This window comes from Batrachochytrium dendrobatidis (assembly GCF_000203795.2).
Source record: "Batrachochytrium dendrobatidis JAM81 unplaced genomic scaffold BATDEscaffold_5, whole genome shotgun sequence".
Taxonomy (NCBI): Eukaryota; Fungi; Chytridiomycota; class Chytridiomycetes; order Rhizophydiales; genus Batrachochytrium; species Batrachochytrium dendrobatidis.
The window spans coordinates 600,504-617,364 of record NW_006281103.1 but is presented as its reverse complement, the minus strand read 5'-3'; the positions used below and the strand labels follow the sequence as shown (position 1 = coordinate 617,364).

The 16,861-nt window shown below is 40.2% G+C and overlaps 4 protein-coding genes across 4 annotated transcripts; 2 read left to right on the top strand and 2 right to left on the bottom strand.

Annotated features, from left to right (window-relative positions):
- Window positions 1-2,018: 2,018 nt before the first annotated feature.
- BATDEDRAFT_87991 (uncharacterized protein) lies at window positions 2,019-6,561 on the top strand (the record flags this gene model as incomplete). Its single annotated transcript, XM_006678684.1, has 15 exons — window positions 2,019-2,211; window positions 2,313-2,378; window positions 2,478-2,552; window positions 2,696-2,886; window positions 2,950-3,165; window positions 3,224-3,286; window positions 3,361-3,689; window positions 3,759-4,118; window positions 4,199-4,296; window positions 4,370-4,473; window positions 4,690-4,940; window positions 5,008-5,198; window positions 5,278-5,419; window positions 5,491-6,090; window positions 6,210-6,561. The coding sequence occupies 15 exons, from the start codon at window positions 2,019-2,021 to the stop codon at window positions 6,559-6,561; spliced, it is 3,231 nt and encodes a 1,076-aa protein (XP_006678747.1).
- A 1,353-nt stretch (window positions 6,562-7,914) lies between these two features.
- BATDEDRAFT_24443 (uncharacterized protein) lies at window positions 7,915-9,354 on the top strand (the record flags this gene model as incomplete). The annotated part of the gene is made up of 1 exon (XM_006678392.1): window positions 7,915-9,354. One exon carries the CDS (start codon window positions 7,915-7,917, stop codon window positions 9,352-9,354), a length of 1,440 nt encoding a protein of 479 aa, XP_006678455.1.
- A 157-nt stretch (window positions 9,355-9,511) lies between these two features.
- On the bottom strand, window positions 9,512-13,931 carry BATDEDRAFT_24442 (GTPase RIA1; the record flags this gene model as incomplete). The annotated part of the gene is made up of 13 exons (XM_006678391.1): window positions 9,512-9,577; window positions 9,666-9,792; window positions 9,860-9,911; window positions 10,001-10,264; window positions 10,355-10,587; window positions 10,674-10,748; window positions 10,826-11,271; window positions 11,351-12,455; window positions 12,567-12,776; window positions 12,846-13,216; window positions 13,292-13,431; window positions 13,550-13,744; window positions 13,820-13,931. 13 exons carry the CDS (start codon window positions 13,929-13,931, stop codon window positions 9,512-9,514), a joined length of 3,396 nt encoding a protein of 1,131 aa, XP_006678454.1.
- A 946-nt stretch (window positions 13,932-14,877) lies between these two features.
- On the bottom strand, window positions 14,878-15,359 carry BATDEDRAFT_88361 (uncharacterized protein; the record flags this gene model as incomplete). Its single annotated transcript, XM_006678587.1, has 2 exons — window positions 14,878-15,171; window positions 15,234-15,359. The coding sequence occupies 2 exons, from the start codon at window positions 15,357-15,359 to the stop codon at window positions 14,878-14,880; spliced, it is 420 nt and encodes a 139-aa protein (XP_006678650.1).
- Window positions 15,360-16,861: the final 1,502 nt, after the last annotated feature.

The window sequence follows — 16,861 nt, the reverse complement described above, 5'->3', positions numbered from 1 at the left end:
AGGCCATTAGCACATCCACCTTGTCAATTTTTGTGATATTCGATGCCAGATACTTCAACGCTTCAATGTCATCCATATACACACCAGACTGAGTAAATCCAGGCGCTTTGGTTTTTGTCGTGATGCGTTGTTGAATCGTGGGCCAAAAATTCATGGTGCAGAGGTTCGGAGTTGATCTGGACTCGCAGACAATGCGGGAAAGTCGAAGTGCAAGCAAAGTGTGATCGTCCATTTGTTGGACGCTGCGATTACCACATTCTTTAGCATGAAGTGACTGCATCTTGGAACGACACATCTCAGAACAATATGGCTCATCAAATGCACAATCGGGACAACTATCAACCCTCGAATCAAATACATTCATCATCAGATTTTGAGATTCAGCATACTGGTTTTTGATCAACCATCATTCCAATGGCATATCAAACATACTATATTCCATGAACACTTGCACGACGAAAACAAAATGCACAGTATTCTCCACGACAAGTACGAGACACAACCCAGGCAATGGGTGCTTCAACCAGCAGAACCTCACCTGCTTTGATATCCTGCGATGCAATCACACTACGATCACCATTCAAATAGGCAACTTCAATTTTTGGATGAACAAAGGGTTTAATTTCAGGTGGTTTAATGCTTGGCAAAATCTCTTTGGTAGCCGTGTCCATTAAGCTTTCAAGTTCTCCAGTTTCGTTTTTGTGGAGCAAACAAGCATCAGCTGAACGCATGTTTCCGTTTGATTGTTTGTCCTGAGTTGTTGGGTCAAAGTCCTGTTTCGTTGTAGGCTTTCCCGTCGACGGAGTTTGGCTAATAGCAGTGGTTTCAGTTGAGCATGGCAGCAAAACAAAGTTGCTGGAAACTTCAGCTGTTGTCGAGTCGTTTTTAGATGCGCTTTGTAGTGCCAAATTCTGCAAATCTTTTATAATTGTCTGCTGAAACTCGATATTTTTAACTCGTCTGCTAGCATCCAATGCTTCGTATAAAACCAATTCTGCATCTTCATAACCAGACTGTGTGCCTAAATGCTTGATACAAAGTGCTTTACGTCGAAGCAGCTTGTGCATAGAATCAGTTGGGTAGCCGCACATGAGTGCACGACGGATATCCAGATAGGCGTGCTCGTAGAGTTTGGCACTAAAAAAAACAAGCGATCTGTTGGCATACAAGATCCCTGCTATCTCCGGTTTAGAGCAATCATGACGATGAGTGCCAGCAAATCGAAGTCCCTACAGCATGATCATTAGCTTGACATTCAAGGCATTCAATATATTGGTGTTTATCCACTAGATTTTAAATGGATGGCTGTACACAATTACCTGGGACCATCCAATAAGTGCATTTTGGCGAATTCCCTTTTTCCAAGATTTGTTGGCTGCATCCTTGCATTCTGCTGCAATCGTGCAGCTTTTGGACCGTTGGGAGCAATCGGGAGTTTCAACAAAATCACAAGAATCAGCCCAAGATTCTAAAATCTTGCAAAAAACTGTTTGGATGGGTAACATACGGGCGATATCTCGCAGCATTGCAGCAATCTTGTCATCGTGGATGCAATCGCTGGCAGAGTCAGTAGAATGTCGTTGAAAATCAGCAACAATACAGAGCAGAAAAGAGTACGTTTCGGCAGATATGTATGCAAATAGATCCCATACAGGCTCAGTGTAACTGCAAGCAACAGGTAATTGCAGTTTTGCTGTCGTGCGAGTAGATTCGCATTGAGGTGATTGATGGTTGGTAGTCGCAGCAGTTTTTGTTGATTTCCTCTGTAGCATGACAGGCAAACAATAATTGTGTGTGTATATTTGTATTTTATTGCTTCCCCTTGTATCAGTAACTCTCAGTTATTCCGGTAATGGCTTTCCAATCCTGTTGATGTTTGCACTTTTGGATACTTTTTTGGCTGTTGGCAGCAAACGGATATTCGGTTTGTCACCACTGTGGTCACGTGTAAATTCATGGTCGTTTTTGTGGAATTTGGTTTCGACGTTGCATTCTGTAGGTTTCACTATTCGCACATCATGCTGGAAACATCGCTCAAGTCTGTCACTCACGCACCTGGAATAGCGCTGAACATTTCATTTGAACACGCTCTTAAAGACTCGCCGCTTTTTAGATCTTCTGTTCGTCTGTTTGCTGATGAACTCGATGAACTGGAAAAATGGTTGGTTAATATCTCCAAAATCTGCCGTATCTACACTGAATCTCTCACAAGTATGTCTTTATCATTGGTATATAATGATGACCTATTGAATGCGGTTTATTGACAAAAATGGCTACTGAATGGTTGATGCTGTATATTTGACTGACATTAGAAACCAACGACATTGGCTTGGCTGTTTCGCGTCGAGTGTCGTCCAACAAATACATAAGCCTTTTAGGTGCATTGTTGCATACATATCATTTTGGTTCTCAAAATTTGATTCATGTATTTACTGGTCTGTTTACTATTGCCTGAAACTCAAATGGCGTGTATCTAGGAAATACCGAAAATATTCGAACTGTGTCCGAGTCCATGATCAATATCCACCATCTACGTCTTAAAATGGCACGCAGTCAGTATATTCTTTTTCAAGTGCTTAGTTGGATAAATGGGGTTGAATGTACACAAGCATGAAGCTAATCATTACAACTAAACACGCAGCTCGAGGGAATGCATGAGGGTGTAATCAACACCATTCAAAATGTATTGTTCAAGGATATCAAAAATATCAAGGTACGCTTGACAGTATATTTTGCATGGCGTTTGTAAATCACACTATAAAGCTGATCAATCGATCAATCCAGGAAGCAAGGCTGGATTATGAAAAAAGTGTCGAGAAATTCGAGGCTGCAACCATCAAGTATGCTGCATTGCCCAAATCAAAAGAGTCAAGTGCGCTTTTAGAGGTAGTTTTTGGATACAGTTGCATACACATCACCAATACTTGCCTATTGACTGGATGTATTTAGGATGCATTTATTTTGTACGAAGCCAGAAAACCCTTTATAAAAGCATCCATCAGCTACGTATCAAAAATCATCATGCTAAAGTATAAGCTGGATATACATATTCCGGATATTTTGATGGCATTGATCAAAGTCCACACAGACTATTTTGAAGCAGGATGGGATTTATTCCACGGAATTGAAGTTGCTTCCCAAGATTTGCGCCAAAAACTCGATAATGTAAGTGTATTAGATTAGCATTTAAACTGTCATTCTGATGGCTGACTCGGCTAAATAGGCACGAGCAATGAGTAGCGATACCATCAAACGACTCGAAACCGTCAAGAATGAGTTTGAAGAGGTAAGCCACACATGGTCCAACATCAGATCCATATGCTTGTGCATCAATCTAACAGCCAGTTTCAACCGCGATAGTTTGCAATCGAGTCGGCAAAACCACGTCTAAAAGAATCCACTGACCATTCCAAACTACCAAATCGGCAATCTCTGTCAAAATCCCGCCCTCTAGTCGTAGTGGAGCGCGAGGGATATTTGTTTAGAAAATCTAATTCGGGTGGATCAGTATGGACCCGACGGTATTTTTCACTCAAGGATGCCATGATATCATACAGTATTGTCGCCACAAGTGGAAAACACAAAGGGAAACTAATGGCAACCACTGCCTTGAGTGTTGCACTGTGCAATGTTCGAGTTTCCAAGTTGGAAGATCGTCGTTTCTGTTTTGAAGTGGAGACCTCTTCAAAGTATGCATTTGTATATTATTGTATCGTTATTTAATATATTAACCAACCCAGCCTGAACTGACTACCTAGATCCACATTTGTTTTGCAAGCTGAGACCGAGCAAGATATGAACCAATGGATAACAGCAATCAACAGTGCAAAATCAGTTGCATTGGCAAATGGAGCTGCGTCTATCCCGATAGACGTCACCAACATAGAACCGTTTGAGCCCAGTAGTGAAGATGAGAGTGATGGAGGCGAAACACTCCATCAGCTCAAAACACAAAAACCTCGCGAAAGCATAACAATTAATCAAACCACTGCAACTGCGTCATCTGAAGACGAAAGTTTTGAAATCGAGGCTTCCGAGTTGGAGACTGATGGGTCTTTTCCGCAGTGTGCTGATACTGAGCTTATTTCAATGCAAGATGGGTCTGCATCCAAGTCAGAGTATGACAAACCATTATTTTTGATATAACCGATATTGATCGTGGTTGGATTTGGCGGATACTAATAGTTGGTGGTTGTAGTTCCATGATTGAGTATTCGGATCCATGGATGGCAAAAAAGAATCAAGAATTACACCATCATTTCAAGTCTGTTCCAAATACCGAGTATTTACTAGATGGTAATGGATTGTATTTATTGATGTCCAGTGATACATGTGTGGCTATTTACTTGGTACTGATTGGCCAATGTAGCCATATCGATATTTTTTCAAAAGGATATTGCGATTCAAGGTCGTTTATTCATCACTCCATTACGGTTATGCTTTCATTCCAATATTTTTGGATTCGTGAATTTGGTGAGTTGTAGCGCAAGCTTGATAAGTTTTGAACACATATTTGCTGATGGAATACTGTCTGTGGGTTTAGTTTGTGATTCGGCTCAAAGATGTGACTGCAGTCAGTAAAAAACAAGGACCCCTTCAAGGCTCAATTCATCTAGCTACCACTGATGGAACAGTAAGTGGGGTTGTCAATTGCTGATTTTCAGGTGACACTAATGCTTGAATTGTTAGTTTAATTTGAAAACATATGGCAAGTGCGATCGAGCATTCAATAATATTTTGGCGGCTTGGAACAACACAAAGTCTTGCACACCAATCTCGGCACAAAACCTGTACATTCAAATCATGTCTAACCTTCGTGGCCAATCAGATCGCGAAAAGGAGCTATCGAGAGATACAAACAAAAAAGGTATACTGGAAGCTAGCCAAGGAAGTTCCGCAACGGATTTCAAAGGGACTGAGCCTGATGTTGACTCTAGTTTGTGAGTATGAATACTGAATATGTGATGGATACTGTTTAAAATTCTAATCATGTCGCTTGTCTACCAGATTGGAATATGCTCTTCCAGAGTGTGTTAGTGCCCCACTCACTGAAGTGCCTTGCGGATGTACTGACCATCTGGAAAAAAAGGAAGTTGACGTGGTGCTTCCTATTCCATCAAAAAAACTGTTTGACCTTCTTTTTAAAGAAAAATCAGTGCCAATATGGCAGGCACTTGATATCAGGCGTGGTGCATCTAGTACGTTCCAATCAACCATATCGCGGCTTTTATACTTTGGCTATGCATATCCATGTTTACTAATGCCTGTTGTATACAGATCGAAAAGAGGGGGTGTGGCAACATGGACCAACACCCACACGAGAAGTATCATATGTCTTGGCAATGAACAACCCGCTATTGAAATTCAAAGAAGTTGATGTAAAGGAAACCAGTAAAATCATCAAACAGACCGACTGGATGTAAGCACATGTCTATTTGTTATTCCATAAAACAAGATTGTATGATTTGCTTTCTAATCACCAAATATTAGAACATACTGTGTCGAACTGAAAACACATGCTCCTCAAGTCCCATTCAGTGACTGCTTCAACCCAGTGATTAGATATTGCATATCGTGGGTGACTAAAGATACATGTAGATTGATTATAACCATCGCGGTGAATTTCACAAAGGGGACAATCATGAAAAGTGTGATCAAGAGCAATGCCATGAAAGGACTGCAGGAAACATGTACAGATATTGTATTGGTTTTAAAGGATGAGATTCGAAAAGAGAATGCAAAACGCACAGGCAATTCTGCCATTGCACTGGAATTTGATGGTGCCGATTCTTCAGTTGGTGAAAATCAAACAAGTGGTCACTCGAATCCTGACAGCAGTTTGGGTCCAAATGGATCTGGCTGCAACTTGGCTGTGAATCCAACTGTTGCATTGGTTGTGGTGATTGTTGCAATTCTGTCGCTGTTTTTGAATCTATTAACATGGACATACAATGGAACAGACAATCGAATAAGTTCCCGACATGAAGGTTTGGAATCAGATTCATCCATATTAAACTCTCCGTGGCATTTTGGACAAATTGATTGGTCGACCGAGCTTAAATCCAAACAGCTTGGCACTGTATCTCCAAGGTGAGTTTTGAGGCTACTTTTGAAAGATGCGTACTACTGATGAGTTGTTTCATTGGATCGTGCCAGTAGTAACTTATTATCAAACTTGTCATCAAATCTGTCATTAAATTGAAAACTAGAATGAGAGAGTTTCTTCAACTCCAATTCAATGCCACGATATCAGACGCACATATTCCACACATGCTCACTCCATCCATTCCAGACACTCTCACGCACACTCTACATAACATGGAGTTTGGCCAAACCCATACGACACTACTTTACTGGAAATCCATCATTGCTGATATCCGCAAAGAAGTTGAAATTCTTGTTTGCATGCTTGATGATATGGAAAAACATTTGGTTTGGGCATTATACTTTAACTGGGTCCAAGATGTTATTCTTTCCAGATGTGGTAACAATCAAACTGTGGGCAGTACAAATGCCAACCAGATATACTGTTTACAAGTTGTAGAAATTGAGGCTGTATAAGCTGTCTTGGTGATCCAACAAAGTAGTATTCGATCCCAATTGTGTGGAAACACGTAGACTGGTTTCTTGCAACTAATTCATGACTATAACTCGAGTTTCTCTGACAATATTTAAAATCGGTGATTGAATCAGTGATATACACGGCGAAAGTGTTTGAGTAGCTGAATAATAAAGTAGTTTCAATGCGGCTGTTTTTATTCCTACTGGTTAATGTAGTTTTCAGTGTTCCAATAGTAAGTTATTGTGTCCATTTCACAGTTGTTGGATTCCAAGTTGACTGACGCCTTGTCAGTTGTTTTAAACACTTGGAATGGCTTTATTCGTAGAACCAGAGTCATTATGGTTGTAAAATGATGGTCCACTTGCTGATTCGGTTAGTTTATCTAGTTGGATGGAAAGCCGTTTATTACAGCCGTATTCACGTAAATGGAACATTGTATCTGTCTTGCAATGGTGTCATTTTACTTTGATAGACAATGGTTAAACATTCGTTGTGTTGTCCTATTGGGAATTGATTTTTATGGACACTCGATTCAATAAACACGACATTCATCATATGATGCACACAATCAAACTATAGTTTTGAGCCAATATTCTTTTTTGGTACAACCATACGTTGTACAGTCGTCAAGTTTGAACGCAGATTTATCCATTGCAATCTAGATATTGGGTTCGACTGTCAAGTCTGCAAACTTGTTTGTTGTATCTTGAATCAGATGCGTTTGCGATCTAGTTTGGCAAAACAACGATCGCACATTTCAGGAATGCAGCTGTTGCTTTCATGACAAATCACCACCAACAATACCAGTCAGCTTTGTCAGCAAGTTCAAAGGACACGATGCTTTGCAGTAAATCTGATGACATCAATCATGTTGCAAGATTGGCTGTTTATTATGTGGTTTGATGTTCTTGTCCAGTTGTTTATTTTGTGTGAACATGACAGTAAATTGGACATACAATCTAATACAATCTAATACAGCAAGCTTAGTCAAAACCGATTGGAATGCAAGTTTTACTTGCAATTCATAACTGTAGCGCAGCGATAGAATCCAATCTATCAAGTGCTGATTGAGTATTTATATTCTGAATTGACAGTCTGTCAAAATTGAATTTTGCAATAAAACTTTATAACAAGAATTGCAAATACTTTATTGTCTGCTCGAGCACATTTGCTGAAAATCTCATTTCAAGCAATCGTCGTAGTCGCGCTGACCAAAGTTTTTTTCCTGATAGTCAACCTGAATTCGTTCAACTACCGATTCTAATAATCTGATAAAAATGCTACGACTGATATCACAGACTGCAAGAGTGGGTTGCTCTCCTATGCGACCCTTTTCTACACCCTTTCTTGTCATGACACTTGCTGTTCGAGGTGTATTGTCCGATCGATCAAGTCAGCTCAAGCCAGCCTCTGCCATTCAACACATGGATTCGCCATCCATCTCTAAACCAAGGCAGTTCCAACCAGCTCATAGCTTTCCAAAGACTCCCAAACCACCCGTCAGATTTAATCTAGACAAACTATCCAAACTATCCGGTTGGGAAAAGGTGGAACTTTTTCGAGACTTTGTTAAAAATCATATGCCTTTGGAAGCACTTGCTGTTTATGAACGACTTCGGGTCAACAATATCATCCATCAGTTGACTTATCAGGACCACCATGCCATGTTTCATTTGCTGCTTGCCAATCCTGTGGTAAACCGCGAGCCAATTGGCGAGATTGTTGGATACATGATACAACGAAACATGAAGCCAAGCGAGAGTTTTTGGATGTCATATATTCATTGCTGTAGCCACAAGTGGAGAGATATGGAGCATACCATGTGGGCGTTTAATCAAATGCTGGATAATAATATCAAGGTGTCGACTGTTACATGGAATGATGTATTGAACATGCATGCATATAATCAAAAGGATCTGCAGATGCTCATGGAGGGTGTCAAGATTTGGGAGCGTATGGATAGTCAAGAGGTAGCAGCTCAACCGGATCTAGAAACCTATTTGTGCGTGATGGATCTATATGGTCGCTTGGCTCGCGTTACAGATGCAGAAGGAATCTATCAGCGTGCTTTGAATGAACTGTCAGATCTGGTTCATCGGTCTCGGCAGCTGACTGCAGTGAGTGATAGACAAAAAAAGAAGCTAATGGCAGTCAAGGTTGAACGGGACATGGCAGTCAGACTGTTGAATGGAATGCTAGGTGTATATGCTCATAGTGGACATGTGGCCAAGGGGTTGAAGCTTGCCAATGCGATACTGCAGCACGGAGTCATGAACGATGTGGATATGACGTCTCAATCTACCGCACAGTCATTGTATTCACTGTTGCTGAAGTTGTGTGTCCAGTCCAAGGATCTCTCGAGCGCGCTCAAATACATGGACGATGCTAAGCGACGAGGTGTTCGTGTTGATGCGGTCATGGTTGGTCGTCTTGTGCATGTTCACGGGTTTTCTGGAGACCTGCAAGGTGCAAAGCAAGTGTTTGACGCAGCTCTTACCCAACTCCAACTGGACAAGCAAGGCAATCGATGGCAGGATCTGCACACTGCGTATCTCCAAGCGATTGTGGTTTCTGGTGACATTTCAAGTGCCAACAAGTGGTTTTTTGGCGAGTATCAACAAGCATTTCCTAAAGAAAAAAGACTTTTGCGCATGGTATACAATCTGATGATTGAAGCCAACCGAGACATTGGCAACAACGATGTTGCAGACAAAATTGCTTGTGAAATGCAAGCTGCATATCGTGTCGAGATTCCAAAAACAGTATGCCATAAAGCTGGCACGGATATCTAATACAGTCAAAATGGGAACACCAGTATGTGTACCATCACCAATCTATTTATAATATATCAAATTGTCTAATATAAACTGGGTTGCAATCTATCATTTCATCAATAATCCATGTCCAATATTGGTGTAGTCCTGAAATAAACTAACCCAAACCAAACATTTATTTGTTTTTGAGAGTCTTTTGTTTTTCGGCATGCTCAACCACTTTCTTTTCTGTAAACATCCCCTACAAGTATCAAAAAAGTACAAATCAGTCATCACAGTCCAGTAGAAGCAGGATCCAATGTATTTCACAATTGCACAGGTCTACATACCTTGCGTTTTCTAACTGCATCCATATACTTTTTGGCAAGATTATCACGATCGGCTTTTTCGCCCAAATCTTCAAGTTCTTCGTCTGTAGTAGGCACCCAAAATGGATCCTGATCCAGTACTTGGAATCTAAACAAAATATACCCCAATATGTCAATAAGCGTTTACTAGATTAAAAAGTATATAAACAGCATACCCTGTAAACATCAATTGTGGACTAGCTGCACCCGAGGTTCTTGTTCGAAGCTCTAGAATCCGTTAGTTTTCATGTTAGATTGACCACATTATTCTATACAGGGCTATTATCCATACAAAGCAAAACAACGCGTTCACCAACCATCAGTGAATCCAAAGCTTTCAACAACAGGCATATCCGACATGATTTCAAAAAACGGTGTGCCCTCCTTTAAATCCTCAGATAAGATACGCCCATGTCGACGGTTAAGGACACCGTACACTTTGCCTAAGATGTCTGTCGGAGTTTGAAGATTGCACGAATACATGGCTAGCATGAGTCTTGGCGACCACTGTAAAAATGACTGTTTCATTGCTTGGCGCATCATGGCTAAGATCTGTCCAGGGAGAGTAGCATGTCTTGTAACTACAGTAGTCCACGTTATAATACCAAATGTCGGCATATTAGATGTATTCATCAGTCACGCAGTTATATCCAACCATCACCAAGTCATACCTTCATCTTGTTCGCTTGCAGTCATAAATTGAACATCCTCAATCACAAAGCAAACACCACTCATTGGTTCGGCACAGAGTGGGCCTGAAGCAGCAGATAGTTGAAATCCAGATACAAAACTGTTTTCAAATTCGGCTGTACGAGCATTTTTGGAAGTCCATTCAGTAGGCGTGCTTTCTGTTTGATCTAGTTTTAGTTCTCCATAATCCTTTTTAAAAGATGTTTGATTCCACCTAAAACACCATTGCAATTGAGACTAGTATTAGATATATAATACTAAAAATCAAAAAAATTATATGCAAAGTAAATAAATACGTACTTGTTCATGCTGTATGTTTGAGCTGTGCATGACAAGATGTTTGATCCAATACCCTTGGGTCCAAAGCAAACGATTCTAAAAATCAGTTAGCATATTGCATCACAATGTACAGATTTGCATTGCTTTTCATAAAAAATATTTGGCATACACACCCTTGAAGAATCTGATTCCAGTCAACCTTGGAAACCACACCATCGCCTTCTTTGATAGCATGATCCATACTAGCCTTCAACTCCAACTCAAATTCCTGCAGAGCCTCTCCACGCTTTTGTGTGTCTTTCATTGCATCAATAATCTGCACTCTCCCGACTGATTTAGCAAGAAAGTCGCGTACAATAGGCGGTAATGGCACTGCACGCAACTTTAGTCCGCACATCTTATTTTTGGTTTCTTGCATTACTGTGCCAATGGGTAACGGCATTGACGACTCAGTATTGAATAATGTGCTTGGTGCTTGCACAGTATCTTCCGGCTGAATCGAGACTGATTGTTGCACAATACGTGGAAAAATGGAAAGTGTTTCACGAAATGGTACAATCGGTGGTGATGCCTGAATTTGGATCCGTGAAAATCGCTCACGCAAATCTCTTAAACATCTCTAATGCAGTCAAATAAATCTGTAAATTCCCACACGACATAAATCCACACGGTATACTCCATAGCCAATATTGACTTACCTCTAGATGTAGCTCTCCAGCACATACAATCACGTTTTCGCCAGTAGATTCAAGAATAACTTCAACACATGGGTCGGCACGATTCAACATATCTAATCCGTGTACTAGCTGCTTCATCTGTGTAGGATCAACTGGTTCCAGTGCCACTCTTACAATTGGTTTTATGTCTGTTTTTACACCAGCCATACTTGGACAAGCTAAGGTGGAGCTCACTGTTGCGTTTTTGAGCACATGGTCTTGAAGACCAAGAATTCCAAACACGTTTCCAGCAGGAACGCAATCTAAATCCTCAAAGTCTCGACCCATCATGAGGAAAAGACGTTCAACAGTTGCTGTAGAATAGTACGCAGAGTTGTTTGTATCAGTGAATAGTGGATTGTATTTAGGCCCCAAAACATTTAGGGTTTGACCCACACGGATTGTTCCAGAGTAGATTCGTGCAAACCCGACAAGTACTTCATCGTTCTCTAAGTGGCTGAATGAGTCATTTGTAGACGATGCATGGCTAGAGTTTAGTTGAAATATTGTTGGCTTATCCATAGTATTGTTTAATCCAAGCGATGCATCATCTATGCCAGCAATGGCCTTTTCACGATCTAATGCTCGACTTTTTCGAATAATCTCTTGACGGCGCAACAACATTGTATCTGGGTCTATTGAAGATTGTTTTCCAAGTTTAGGTAGCGAATTTCGAGAAACGCTAAACATTTTGCTGATATAGACTACCACTGGGGCGTCTGTGGAAGCATTACAAGCATAAACTGCTTTATCAAGTACCTCGCGATCTGTAGCAAACTGCAACTGTTCCATGGATGTAGTGAGTTTTTGGATTGGTGTTGATAAGCCACTTGATGGTGTATCTGTTTGAAGGTGAGCCGCTGCAGATGTCGCATCATCTGGATACAAAATCTGTGGAAGGCGATCAGCCTGTGCAACTGCAGGAGAGGGGATATGTTGAACCACAGCCAACAGGACAGCTTTAGATAAAGGCAGCCACTGTGTCATAATATTTTGAGCAAGAGCCTTTAAATCCTTGGATCTGAGATCGCGTGGAAGAATCGTGACATTGATGGTCTTGACAATCTTTTCGATTTTTTCACGATCACTGTGTCATCCAACATTATGATTACAACAATAAGCGCATTTTCAAAGTCAGAAATTGATATAACAAGACGCAATTCATCTGTGCAGTTATCTCACAAGTTGTGATACTTACTGGCTTATAATGACGGCGTGGTATACAGCCCAGATATTATCCAAAACAAACTGAACAAACAGTGGTTTCAACAATCTGCCACAAAGTTTCTTTCTGCCAATCACTTTTTTGGCTTTTGAATCCAAATAAAAGTCGCCCCAAATGACTTTGTTCAGCATGGATTCCTTGACTCCGAGTTTAGCCGCGTACATTTGAGCAAACTGGCTTACACTAAGATTGCAAGAGTGTATGGCTGTTATAGTTTGAGTAAAACATATATAATCAATACTGGGAACTTACCGAAAGGCCCAACCGTCAAGGGAACTTGCAAAAATTACATTTCCCTTTTCTGGAGAAAAATAGATATCTGAATCATCCATATCTGGAGCATCCACTTGATCGGTATCACATGTAGCATCATCAATACCAACATCTATATCGAAATTATCTCCCAAAGCTACTTTTGCCTCGTATTTCTTTGTAGCATCCTTCATCAGCGCTTCAGAGTAAAAGCTTCCAAGAACAGCATTCACTTGTTCAAGAATTTGGTTGAGTTGAGTATATGCTTCCGATGGTGTCATTTTAAGCTCTGTTATAAGACGGTCAATTTTGTTAAGAACAAGGATGGGCTTGACTTTATCGGTCCATGCCTGGCGAAGTACTGTATGTGTCTAAACATTGATAAATAATTGTACTCGAGTTACTAAACCGAGTATAGATTGCAAAAATACATCGAGCTTTAATACCTGAGTGCAAACACCTTCAACGACATCCACAAGAACAAGACCTCCATCGCACAATCGAGATGCTGTTGATACTTCCGAAGAGAAATCGACATGACCGGGCGAATCGATCAGATTAATGAGATACTCATTTGTCTTGGTTTCTAATTAGTTGGTCAATCGCAAGAGATTCGATTAGAATTAGTTTTGGAAAATCGACTGTTTTGCTGCCTATAACAATGAAATCCAGATAATACTTGACAAGATTGCAGTAGTGCATACCAAACTCATTTGCATTTCCAGACGGACACTTTACTCGCTGCATGACATTAAAAAGCAGTGAAACACCGCTGGACTTCATTGTAATGCCTCGTTCCTGCTCATCGGGTCGAGAGTCCAAATACCTTACTTTACCTGACAGCTTTGAACTGATGATGCCATTGGATGACAACAACCCATCAGAAAGTGTTGTCTTGCCTATTGATATACATTGTCGTCAATGACAGTAGAAGAGATGAAATCACTTTATAGCAAGAAGCATGCATGAGCTACCATGATCCACATGTGCTAGAATGCAAATGTTGCGAATGCAATCAGGCCGGGTCTGCAATTGAGCTACACGACTGCTGATGGTAGCATTAGTAGAAGATACGGCTGGATTCATCTCCTGTTTATCGATTCAAAATTGAGGGCACAACTGATGATGATTTTTAATGAATCCGCTCGAGAGTATTTGCGAGGTGAAAAGCACTTTAGAACGTTTTGTTGGTATTTCAGCTTATAAGATGTCTGATTATTATGAGTGCTTACAAAGGCATTCACGTAAAATGGATCGTTAAATAGATTGCATAAACAGCAGATTCTCGCCGTATTTACTGAACTGTATTGTCTTGAATTAGTTTGCAAACGTGTTCGAGATTAGAATACAGCAAAGATGAGTTGATACGAATTTAAAAACTCAATATATGAATTGTTGTGAATCTGATGGTTTCACAATGTATGGTTATATCAAGACAATCTCAGTACACATTATGGTTTGCATCGTATGACAAACGATTTGCTTATTGAACAAGTAATGCGTAATAGGAAACTGGAGTGAATAGTTGATTGTTTATTCTAAAGCAACGACTGCGAGGTGGTATTATATTTACGTGAATACATCTGCAGCCAAAAACAAAAGGAATGAAAACGGGACGATAATATTTATTTATATTTTATGGCCCAGTTTCTCATATTGAGAACATTTTGATGGCATCAGATTGTTGCAGCATTTAAAAACATGAATTCTCTGAAACTGCACGATCGTTTTAGGTTAATATACAGACTAATATAGGGAAACACCAATACTCTTGCATCAGAACAAGATCAAGGATGACATTATCCTATATTTAATCGAGAGAAACAGTAGATCGTTTAGGAAACTGTCCGTGTCAATAGGTCAGATTGTTATCGTGGTACAAGAAACACGATCGATGGACGATCTAGCATTCATATCAACAATATACCGATATTTGCAAAGAACAGCAGCCCAACTCAACCACACACAAAGTGCGGTTGAATCAATTTTATGCAAGTACTTGTTCAAACACACATTGATGGTTGCTGACAATTTATTTCCTTTGGGGTTTCCTCCCGCTCTCATCTCTATTGTCGTTAGCTGTGAGCGAATGTGGCATTCCATTTTGACTGGCAACACTATGAGGAGACGAATGAATTGAGAATGTAGCTGCGGGTCGATGATGATAATGATGACTTGCTGAAGCAGGAGTTGCATTGTCAGTGGCTGGGACTGTAAGACTATTAGTAGATCCAGCTACAGTAGTAACGGCTACTCTCTGATGAACTTTATCCTTGACTAGACTGAGAATGCGTAGTAGTGACAGAGTCTGTGGATCATGCCATGCCTGATTAAATATATAATAGCCAGTCAGTTATTATTCGTGCTTGCATTCAGAGTAATCAATACCTTGTTGAGCGAGTAGATTTGATGAATGTCTTCTCTAGTAGGCACAAACAGCTTGTCCTGTTCTTCTCTCCGGTCGTCCAAAACAGCCCGATGTTTTTCCAATTGCATTGCCTGTTGAAACCTCATGATGACACCAACCACACTCGAATCTACTATCAACAGCAGTGTTTTGGATTGACCAAATGCTCACTGTTGAGCAGAGTCTGACAGGATAAATCACGTGGTTTAAACAGTTACAAAATGCCAAATTTTTGGGTTGTTTTGATTGGCGAATTCATGCATCAGCCAGTTGCCAATAATTTGGAATTACAGCCAAAACAGCTGCTGTCCGTCACTGCATCTACCGATACTGCCCAGCAATCTACATGTTTTAAGCCTAGATTCAAACCTGCTTGTATTCCTTCTTCATACAATCGTATTCCTTTAAAAAGCAATGATTTTAACATATCTACTTTCAAACCAACTCAGCGTGCTGTATGTTGCCTTGCACTTTATAGTTGTCCGATTCTAACGTTGCATGGTTTTTATCCAAACTTATTAACATTAATGTCTATATCACATCGTAATGAATTTATATATTCATAAACCTTGATAAATAGAACACTTGTGCTATTGCTCAGCCGATATCATCAACAACTACGAGTTCAATGATTGATGATTGTATGGACATCACGAATGATTACATGGCTTCTCATACGAAACTCGACCCTAGATCCAAACCTGATATTCAAGACTCCAATAGTGTATCGACTGCTCAGCCATTAGACTGTGTTCCACTACTTCCGTCTTTATCATCGACTACTGTTGTACATGCCATTGGAAATCAATTGGAAATCGAATCTCCAGGAAAGTTGCCATTAAAACGGATTCTTAATGAAACTTTAGATCTTACTGTCAGTGCAGACACTACATCCCATCTAGTCAATCTAACAAAAGGTACATTTAATACAAACTGATGTTTACTTGTTATTAATGTGTATTGTTGTACTGGCACGGTAATGTGGTCTGACTGATACATTCTGTTTGGATATTGTTTAGATAAAACTGCCTATCCATTGACAAAAATCGAACCATTCAAACGATCACGGTCATTGAGCAACTCGGATTCGTCCGTGATTCAATACCCACCCATTCAACTACAGACTACTTCTGATCCTCCCACTTGCATTGATACTATTGAGACTTTTGCTTCAACCATCAACAAAGGAAATACTAAACCGCCAATAAACATTGCTCAAAACGCATCCAAGTCCTCGGCTAACGCATCTGTAGTAGTGGGTACACTTGGCGATAAAACAGATAAAATAGGTAAAGCAAATACGGAGCTAAACGACAAACCAAGAATGAAAGTTACGAATGAAATGATCTTGGACAACTTTGATTATGATCTATTTGAAGACGAATTTGATGTAAATGATCTGGTATGTTGATTGCTTTATCGATGAATATGCACGGTATTGTGCTGTCTTTGTTCATGTTTTAATGATGTTGTATTCACTGTGAATCTCAAGGATGAATTGGCTTGTCAAAGCATATTAGAATCTGCAAGACCTCCACACGCGCAACCTGCTGATAGTGTCACTAAAAATATAACCCAATGCATGCTTCCGTCTTCTGGATCGGCCACA